This window comes from Neltuma alba, unplaced genomic scaffold (assembly GCF_004799145.2).
Source record: "Neltuma alba isolate B1F8T4 unplaced genomic scaffold, ASM479914v2 tig00011696_pilon, whole genome shotgun sequence".
NCBI classification, from domain to species: Eukaryota; Viridiplantae; Streptophyta; class Magnoliopsida; order Fabales; family Fabaceae; genus Neltuma; species Neltuma alba.
Window position 1 is genome coordinate 27,240 of NW_021636333.1, and position 11,381 is coordinate 38,620.

Below are 11,381 nucleotides of genomic sequence, written 5' to 3' on the forward strand. Positions count from 1 at the left end.
TTTATAATGAAACTTTGTTGAAACTTGATGCATGACAGGGAAGCACTCTGGGTTAAGGTTTTAACAAGCAAATACAATTGTGGTGGCATGCAGAATCCTGTTGTGAACAAAATAGCCAACCAATCCCTGACATGGAAGAGTGTTTGTGAGGTTAGGGAAACTTTCAAAAGTGGATTGGCCAAGAAAATTGGTAATGGTATGTCTACTTCCTTCTGGTTTGAGAATTGGTTAGAGGTTAATAGACCCCCCATTGAGCTGGTACCAGGGCATGAAGGTTGGGTAGATAAGAATGAAAGAGTGGTAGACTGTGTGACATCTATAGGAGAGTGGAATATACAGAAGTTACGCGATTAGTTTCCTTACCATGTTGTGAATCATATCACTTGCGCACACCCACCCCATGAGGACAGAAGAGAGGATAAATACTATTGGTGGCCATCCACTGATGATCGCTTTAATGTTAAATCTGCATACAATTTCCTCCTTGCAGGTACATAGAGACAGGAAGATAGCATTTGGAAGCTACTATGGAGATGGCAAGTGCCAAAGAAATTCGATCATTCATGTGGCTTCTTGCTCATGGCAGAGCACACATGGCGGCCTTAAGGCGTAAAAGAGGAATTGCAGTGACAACAACATGCCCATTTGGGTACGAAGAAGAAGAAGACTCTATGCACTCACTAAGGAATTGTGCCAATGCCTCCCAAAGATGGAAATCAGTAGTTGACCCACATTTATGGCCTACATTCACCTCCTTGGAAGGCCCAGAATGGGTCACATGGAATCTTTCTACAGACGCAGGTTGTCCTTACACGAAGAAAATCCATTGGGCTACCCTATTTGGCTACATATGTTGGGATATATGGGTCTCCCGGTAAGCTTTTTGATTCTCATGAAGGTGGAGCCTATTCAAATGCAAATGATAGTTTCTTCAGAGCCTGTTGGGATAAAGACCTGATGGTGAGCTGTAGATTCTATTCCAGTCTCCGCCCTAAGAAAGACTTCATACCTCAAAGCTGTGACGATTTTGTTAAATTAGAAGTAGATGGTTCAGTATTGCAAGATGGCAGAACTGGATGTGGAGGTGCGGTTCGGAACAGTCATGACCAATGGCTAGTGGGATTCAGTTGCAAGCTTACTTTGGTACCACCAGCGATTGCAGAACTACTGGGCATCTTCCACGGTCTATACATATGTTGGGATAAAGGCTACCGGAATATTATGTTATATACGGACTGTTTAGAAGCCTTGTCTGTGCTTCGTAGGGGATGTGAGCAAACGTACCCTTTCAAAGATATTGTTAATGATGTTAGACTTATAATGCATAGGGATTGGAAGGTTGTACCAATTTATAGTGGTAGGGAGTCTATCCCTACAGCTGATTATCTAGCTAAATTCTCCCATTCTATGGAGCACAACTTTTATATCCTAAATCAACCACCCACATTGTGGAAGGGGAGGTTGAGAGAGGAAACTAAGACTCGCCTTGTACTGGTGCTATTTTGTAAGAATTTCAGTCTTTAATTTTAAAAAAAAAATCATTATGATGAACAACAAAGTGAGACCTAATTACGAATCGCCACATCCAATGAACCAAGCCACTCGCATTATATCCATTCATGAAGAGACAAATTAACACTGAATCGATGTAATTATTACAAATATTAAGGCACCCTAATAACCAACTATCCATACTTTTATTAATTTATTCAAACTTACAAGGCGATTTTTTTTTTTTTTCCGTCCTTGTTGACTATGAACTACATAAAATACTTTGTGAACACTCCAGAAGCTCTCAAAGCACCTTCTACAAAAACCTACGACGTAGCTATTCCCTTCTTCATGTATTACATATTCTAATTATTTAATTTCCTGATCAAAAGCGAAAATCATTTGATGTTCCTGCACCATAAAGAAATAAAATAAGAAATATATATTATTACAAGAAATCAATATGGACATAGATTATATATTACAGAAATGGAAATTACCAGATTATTCTCCCCACTTGCATTTGTTCAGAGTCATAAATCTCACTTTATCAATTTCAAGGGCCTCATCATCGCATTGTCCTCGTGGTCCAATATCTGTATATAATTGTGATTTAACAGCATATTAATAATTATTACTTATTAGAGCTGACTTTGATTAATACCAATTCATAATTGATGAAAAGATTAAAATAATAATGCACAAAAAGTAACAGTCTAATGTTATTTATTGTGCATTTCGAATCTTGATTTTATTTTCCTGGTATTTACAACACCCTAAATTATAAATAAAATCAGAATTATACTAGATATAATTAAAAAATAACATTAGAGTCCTGGTTGGATGTATCATAAATAAAATTATGATCCTCCTTTTTTTGCCAAAAAAATTATGGTACTTGATGCATAAGAAATAACATTAAGATATTGAATGCTACTTTATCATAATAGTATATACTCTTCCGGTCCTTAATATATGATCCAATTATTAAGTTAGTTTTGGTCCTAAATATAAGATCCATTTCTCTTATTTATTAATTTTTTTTAAATTATCCTATAGATACTCCCTCAACTATAATCAAGTAGAAGAAGAAGATGGAATATTAAGAAGATGATTATAGTATTTTAGAAAAAACGTGTCACATTTTTATAATTAACTAACTTATCTAACTTCCTTAATCTAATCAAATTGGATAAATAGGTCTTATATTAAGGATCGAAAAAGTACTTTAGATACTTACGTGGCAATGATAAACGTAGCCGGGTTCATCGGTTGCATCGAAGACATATGATGCATTTGTGTGTATGTAACCAAACCTCACAGCAATTTTCGTCACAAACCCGGGCATCATCTTGTAAACGTTCTTCCACCCCCTCTCATGTGCCGGAACCTCTATTTTCTTGCCACGTGCATACATGTCCACGTGGCACTTCTTGGCGTCATTTTCTTTCTCCATACAAGCCTTGAACTTTTCCGATTTCACCAGCTCCGTCTGATCCAGCACTTTGAACAGTCCCAAATGAATGTGCAGCGGATGATTATCCTCCGTCAGATTGATCACATACCACACCTCCGTTGACCCCACCTTGGGAATTTCTGTAGCTGGGGCCTCATATGGTTTTGCATTCAGAAACAAGTGAGTAGGCTCGTCCGCGTCACTAGTGTACTCATACATTGCGATGTACCGTGTGCGCGACACACTGGATAAATCCACTTGGGGGTATTTTATCAACTTTTTGGGAACTCGTGACGTGTCAGCATCTCGATTGGGCTGTAAGAAGAATTTCATCACCTTGCTGTTAGATTCATCACTGGATCACCAGATGGGTAGGGATAGGCTGCATTGTTGGCTAAGATGACAGTCTCATTCTTTGATTGAGAAAAGTCAACAATTATATCTGTGATCTCAGATGGCCCCAACAGAAACTCCTTAGTTGTTACTGGCTCTTCAATGTATGCTGAATCTGATGCCACGTGGGTGAATTCCAAGCCGTTCGTAAAGAAGAATCTAAAGAATCTAGCATTACTGGCGTTGATTATTCGGAATCTGTATTTACAACGTTGTACTGTCATGCGAGGCCAGGCTTTGCCGTTCACGATAATAGCATCACCAAAGTACTCAGGCTGCCACTGAGGGTGTATGGTGGGGTTGTTTCCGGTAGAATTCATGTATATGGACCCATCAGTGCGGAAGCTCCGATCGAAGATTACCAACGGTCGATCACAGACATTACCAGAAGGTAGTCTAAGTGGGGCCTCAATCGGAGGGTGACGGATAATGTAGGCCCCAAATAAACCAGCAAGGAGGTTGACTCGAGTCAACCCCATAGCATGGTCATGATACCATAAATTTCCAGGATGTTGGTAGTTGGGATAGTGGTAGCTCTTTCGAGTCCAAGTGGGTCCTGTTTCGTTGAATCCATTGGTGAACCATGCGTTTGCATTGCCATCACTGTGGGGCCCGTGGATCCCACCGTGGAGATGAACGACCGTAGGAATGCCCATCTTTGAGTGGGGTATGGCTGTAGGAATAGTTGGGTCCCACGGGAGTATGTGTTTTGAAGGGAGGTGATTTTTCCACGTCACAAAGGCGTCAACGCCATGTATGGCCTCGATTGTTGGACCAGGAACTGTTGCAGTACGCTCGTCCACGCCGTAAGCAAAAACAGGCGTTGGAGGCAAATCCCTATGAAATTTCTGCACCACCGAAACAAACACTGCTTAAGGAAGAATATGTCTGCCATATATATAGCAATTAAATTGAAATATATATATTATTGTGGGTCATTTTCTCTCTTGATCCATTTGGGTTTAAAAAAGAATTTTTCAAACAAATGGTACTCATTCAATAAATAAGGTATAAGAGTCAGTGAAAGTTCCATTTTTGTCCTCCACTCAATTTTTTTTTGAAAAAAACTTATTTGTAAATTGTAATTAATACTTTCTACAACTTTCAAATGGTTAAGGGTAAAATAAAAAAGATGTGGCCATGAAAAAAATATGATACAACTTATACTCAGTGATAAAAAGGTATTTCAAAAGAATTCTTACAGAAAAATTGGAGGGAACTTGTGTGGGAACAAATTCTTTTGGTATTTATTCAAATTCTGAAGCTTTCTTTCCACTGACATGGTTTTAATCGGTGTTAACAAATAAACTCGCATTTGAAAATTTGAAGCCACGAAATTTGAATAATATAATTTTTAAAAAATTGGAAGAAAAAAGAGGGAATTTTTTTAATTAAAAAAAAAGAGTTTTTATTGGTCCACAACATTCTAGAACTACTTCTCAAAAGGCTGAGCCAAAGCTAGCTGTTTCCATCACACTTAGGATTATTATCGAGCAACTTTCCACTTTCTAGTGTCCACACTGGCACCAACCAAAGACAATTAGAAAGTAAATAAATAAATGATTATATATACTTTTCCCACTTCTGTTCCCTTTCTGAAGTATTCTTTGATGTATCTTTTTTATTCTTTATAGTAATATAATATATAGATATATATAGTTAGAATCAATTTAATTGCTATTATTTACCTACCTATCTAATTATGTTTTAATCCGCTGAATAAAATATGTACACGGAAGAAATATTTTGGTAGGCTACTTTCGTAGGCTGTTGATGTGATAATTCTCATGGAAGAGTGACGCCAAAAAAAAATGTTTTATTTTTAAATTTAAATCTTAGTCTCACTGTTCAAAATATCAAAACCAAAAAAAAGAAATATATTTTATAGACGTTCTAAGCAATGGGTCATCTTTTAAAAAAAAAAAAAAAAAAAAAAGATTATAAGATATTTATGAAGGAAGTGGACAAAAGAGAAGCAGATTCCAATCCAAATTCATTATATAAAGATACAAACCGTTGCTTTTTCACCTTGAGAATAAGAATGGCATGGTTCGAAACATCTCCAAGGCATGGGAAAATCAGTAAATAAATCAAAATAAATTAAGTTGTTACCTCTCTCTCCATTAATATAATACGACAATATAATTAAATGCACCAGATTCGTAGGTTAATTTTCAAGTCATATTGCTTAAATACTAATTAACAAGGAGTTGATACTATATGGTGCTTTTTCTGGTCAAAAAAAAAAAAAAGATACTATATGGTGCTTTCAGATCTTGCCATTCACAGCCACACAAAGCACTCACTTAGTACTGCTTGTTTTAAGTACCCACATAAAACAATCAAGAACCGTCCAATAACATATCATCTTCAACCTCGAACACTAGTTTCAATGTACCCATGTAATTGTCTGTGTTATTCTAGGCTTTATCGAAGGACACAAAGCAAAAACAACAAAGGCATATATATATATTTCAATTATAATAACAGTAAGAATTTGATGAAAAGAAGGGGGAAGGAGATGAAGGTAGGCGTACCCAGTTCTTGCGGAACATGCCAATATGTAAAGATTTGGGTTTGGGGACTCCATGAACAAGCTTGTAGCCATGGATTCTGGGCATATCAGGAACCTCATCCACAAACATCTCCAGCTTCGATGAATCTATCAGATTATCATCATTCATTGAAAAAGAAGAAGAAGAAGAAGAGATAAGGAAAGATGCATATAGCAGACCCAGAAAGGTCAGTTTCTGAAGCAGAAGTGGTATGAACATGGCAGAGAGAGAGAGAGAGATGAAGAAGAAGAAGACGGTGATGGTGATGTGAATGTGATTAGACGGGGGTTTGGAAAATTATGTGTGTATATAAAGGGTGGGAGGGAAAAAGAGTTTAACTTTTTATTGAGGCCAAGGGCACTTTGGTTTTTGTGGATTTATTTATTATTTATTGTGGCTAGAAAAACTTGTCAATGTCTGCTTTTTGCATAGAAAAATGTGTAACTCAAGAAAGCCACACATGACGCGCTCCGAAGGAATCATACGTTGCTCCCCACCCCAGTTTATGTTTGTAAGGTAATTTTCGGCCTTTTATATATCCAGGTAAAAAAAGAAAGCCCTCCGAATCTACCATTTTTTTATACATAAAACTCAGTTTTCATGGTATGATGCTTTTATGAGGTGACTGGCCCTCGTTTTTTTTGGGGGAAGAATTAGAAGATGTTTTCAAGATATGTTTTTAATAAAATTATTAAATTATAATAAAAATAGTTAAAATTGTGCCAATCTTTATATTTAATTGAGGACTAAATTAGGAGAAATTTAGAGGCTTGTTTGGTATGAGGGGAGAAGAGGAGTAGGAGGGATTTTGCTTCCCTCTTCTTACTCAGGTTGCTAAAATTTTTAGGAGAAGAAAAAAGATTTTTTAAGATTTTTTTTCTCCTTTCCCCTCATAACTCTCCCTCATCTAATTAGAGAAATTTGGAAGGAAAGGATGACATTTTAGCTTATTTTAACTAATATGCTTATAATTAGTTTTTAATATTTTTATATTACTCTTCTGATCTTGTATCATCTGTGTAAGGGATGATAATTGTTAAATTCTTATCAATTATTAATGGCAAAAAAAAATTCTTATCAATTATATTATATCATAAAAAATCCCTCTCCTCCTCTCTCTTCTCATCAATCTAAATAAGATAATGTTAAAATTTCTATCTTCTCCTCTCTTCTTTTTTCTTCCATTAAAATCCCTCCCATTCTCTCCTTTTTTTAAGCCAAACACACTCTTAAAATTGGATTGAAATTTATGCTTGGTCTTCTAAGTTTATATCAAGTTTCAAGTTACTCCCTTAGATTTTAAAAAATCTCAATCTTAATATTGTTAGTTTCATTTAATTGAAAATGTCAGACTTAAAAATTTTAATGGAATAACAAAAAAAAAAAAAGCCCCTCACAATGTGATAAACTAAGTTTCAAATCTTTATTAGAAGAGGTGTCCATATTTAATGCCTAACAATACCACATATAAAATTACCTCCAATAGAAGGATATCTATGTGTGGCAAAAAAATTTAAATGGTACCTCTATGATTAAATGTTGAAAAGCATACTCTAAATTTTTTTAATATAATCATTTCGATAGGTGCTTAAATTTTTAATATTTTCTTTTTTACATTTAATCAAATATTTAATTATTTAAATGCCTAAATTTTAAAATATAAAAATGATTTTACTAAAGAATTGAAAGTTACAGCATGATTTGTTAACATTTAATTGCAGGGTTGCTATTTAAATTTACAACGTTCCCATTTTTTATTAAATGAGAATAAAAGTGTTATCATTAGTTTATACTTAGAGTATTAACTTGAAACTTCAGGAAATTATAAATTGGCATTTATTTTCTTGCAACTCAAGTTAGTCTTTTTTTTGTTTTTTGCCAACTGCAACTCAAATGAGTCTAACTATATGCTATTTAGAATTTTTTCATAACTTGTCTTTCTTCTTTTTTTTTTTATGCAACTCGAGTTATATCTTCTTCTTTTTTAAAGAATTAGTCCTACTTTGATTCTCCTTGTGTTCTAAGAATTTAAAATTTGAACTGTCTTGATGCTTTTTATAAGATTGTAATTAAATTTTTTTAAATATTTAATGTATTTTCATCATGTTTATCCCTAATTAATTTTATACATTGCATTAATTAAAAAAAAAAGTTGACAACTTGCCATATCACGTTCATTTTTTTTATTTCTCTCATTACTACTTTATTTCTTTTCCTTACTTGCTTTTTAATACTCTAATCCTATTTATAAATTATTTTTAACATATTTCATACAAATCAAGAAAAATCTTAAACTTTATTAACTCTAATTTAAAATTTAACAACATTCTAATTTTATCCCTATGTAATATACATTATACCCCATGAAAACAGAGTCAACATAATAATAAATAAAAGATAAAATTATACATCTATATAAAATTTTTCTCTCTCTGCTCTATAAATAGGATTAAAAATTTTCTTCTTCCAGAGGAGTATAAATGAGAACACACTTGAAAGAAAAGTGTATTTCTCACATATTTATCACTTTTAATATATTTTAACTATTTTTCAAATCACATAATTCGATTATTGTACTCTTATAGAAAAAATACTCCATATGTTTCTCTTTATAAAAAGAAAAAATATCTCTTTGGTGTCCCTAAATGTTAGAAACAAATCTTCTTTGTCTACAAGTTTAAACTAGTGTTTTTACTTTTATTCCCATTAAATATATGCCACTTCTTATTTCTCTACAAGAAATTTTCATTCATTATGTCTCATGTGCTCTCTATACGAGTAAAGATACTCCTTTGGTCCTATTTATAGGGTAAAGAGAAAATATATTTTTTGGTCCTATTTATAAGACATTGAGAGAAATTTTTTATATGGATGTACAATTTTATCCCTCATTTATTATTATGTTGACTTTGTTTACATGAGATATAATGTGTATTAAATAGAGATAAAGTTAGAAAGTTATTAAATTTTAAATGAGAGTTAATAAAGTTTAAAGTATTTCTTGGTCTATATAAAACATGCTAGAAGTGTCTTATAAATAGAATCAAAGAAGTATCATAAAAAAATTATATATATATCTTATACATTTATTACTGTTAACTATATTTAATTAATATTTTGAATCGCATAATTTTTGTAATTGTTTCTTATAATAACAACAGGAGGAAGAGCAGAAGAGAGTAACTTAAGTCCTATAACTTACACAACTAGAAGTTATCCTGTTCTAACTCAAATAATAAGTCAAATCATAGCTTATGAATGGAGAAGTTCCAATCAGGTCAATAATTAACAACAATCAATACTCATAAAATTGTGTAAAACACTACTATAAAAAAAAAGCTTTCATGATGCTAATTTATGATAGTCATCAGGCAAAATGCTGTTAAACCATAATGGTGGCATTTTTGTAATTATATGAAAAAGGCGGTTTTTGAAAAAATCATTTTAAAAAGTTTATCAGAATTTTAAAACTCTATCCATCATGTGATGGTTTTTCACTTTTCACAGTTAGAACTCATCATTTCCTTTTGTTGTCCCTACTCAATTTTCTCCCTCCTCGTACCTTTGCTGGCATTTATCTGTTGCTTATGTTGTCTCCTCTATGTTCTTCCATCATCATTACCGTCATGTCATCTTTTTCATCCTTATTTATGAGTTTTTCATCTTTTCTCCTCTATTCTTTCCGTAGGTTTTCTAGTTTTTGTGGTTTGATTGTTTTCTTTGATTAAAAATATAACTTTTTTCTCCTCTATTCTTTCCGTAGATTTTATAGTCTGAATAGATTTGAGTTTTGTTTCTTTTCTTGTTTAAACATATTTTGATACTTGAAAACTTGAATAAATCTGATTTTTGTTTCCCTCATTTTGCAGATATGAGTTTGACAACCTGAAACTCATGAATTTTATCAGATATGAGTCTTTGATTTTACCTTCATCAAATCTTGATGGTTTCAATTTGGGGATTAAAGGCGGAGTTAGGTGATGCTATTATGGTAGGGAAAGGGTTTACTTTTGCTCAATCGGAATGCTTTTAGCTAGTGGCAAGTTATTGGTCTATTGATTCTCAACCCCTTCCCTTAGGACTTTGTTCCCTTGTTTCATCCTGATCAATAAGATGAGAGGGAAGGTAAAAAAATAAACTGTCCATGGCGATTATTCATATAATTGCTATGAAATTCGTTGCTTTTTTATGTTTATGGCATATATGTCGTTCTCAAAACAATCATGAAAAACTCATTTTAACTGTCATAAAATGCTCTTTTTTTTTGTAGGAGTAGTAGTAGTAGTGAAAGCTCTTATTCATTTATTGCATAAAAAACCTTGATACTATTTTTGCTCTGTACTTCCAATATTAAGGATTCACCATATTTCTGAAAGTCTAGAAAACCCTTGGCAAAAGACAGAAAAATGACAAATAAACTTCATAATACTATAAAGGTTTGCTGAATTTAAGAAATCCCAATTTAGTCTCAAGAAACTAATTTGGCATTTATAAATTTGCTGAAATAACCACATTGCCCTTTATTTTATTTATTGTTTTTAAAATACCAAAACCCCACTGCCAGCCGGTTGCCAAAGCTCGGCAGCAGCAGTTACTGGAGCTCCGATGACCGGCCGACAATTGGTCACCTGAGCTCCGCCGATCGGAAACAATTTTTTTTTTGAAAATTTTTACAATTTCATGATAATGATTAACAACTTTTGTAACGCTATTAACAACTTTAATATAGCAATTAACAACAGGTTTTCTGGAAAATTCAACAAGCTCCAACAGTTGGAAACAATTTTTTTTGAAAATTTTTACAACTTCAGTATAACAGTTAACAACTTTTGTAACGCTATTAACAACTCCAATATAGCAGTTAACAACAAGTTTTTCAAAAAATTCCACAATTGATCGCTAGAGCTCTGACAACCGGAAACAATTTTTTGGAAAATTTTTACAACTTCAGATAATGGTTAACAACTTTTGTAACGCTATTAACAACTTCAGTATAGCGGTTAACAACAGGTTTTTGAGTTTGTTACGGCATTATTGAAGTTGTAAAAATGCTACATTTTGAATTTCCCAAAAAACCTATTGTTAATAGCATTACAAAAGTTATTAACCATTGTACTGAAGTTGTAAAAATTTTCAAAAAAAGAAGTAGTTGTTAAAGTTATAAAAATGTCATTTTTTTTGAATTTTTAAGAAAACTTGTTATTAAATGCTATACCGAAGTTGTTAATAGAGTTACGGAATTTGTTAATAACATTATTGAAGTTGTAAAAATGCTCCTTTTTGAATTTTTTGAAAATTTATTTTTAACTACTATACTAAAGTTGTTAATAATATTACAAAAGTTGTTATTGCTAAAGTTATAAAAAAGCCATTTTTTTGAATTTTTAAGAAAACAAACAACATACCAAAATTGTTAATATGATTACGGAATTTGTTAACGACATTATTGAAGTTGTAAAAATACTACTTTTTAAATTTTTCAAAAA

General features: G+C 32.7%; 1 protein-coding gene across 1 annotated transcript; it reads right to left on the reverse strand.

Annotated features, from left to right (window-relative positions):
• Nucleotides 1-1,562: 1,562 nt before the first annotated feature.
• On the reverse strand, nucleotides 1,563-6,145 carry LOC114716869 (multicopper oxidase LPR2-like). Its single transcript, XM_028901940.1, is given in 5 exon segments — nucleotides 1,563-1,902; nucleotides 1,992-2,087; nucleotides 2,732-3,300; nucleotides 3,303-4,188; nucleotides 5,878-6,145. Coding segments are annotated over 4 exon segments (1,746 nt in total). The 5' UTR covers nucleotides 6,115-6,145; the 3' UTR covers nucleotides 1,563-1,902; nucleotides 1,992-2,033.
• Between the last annotated feature and the right edge of the window lie 5,236 nt (nucleotides 6,146-11,381).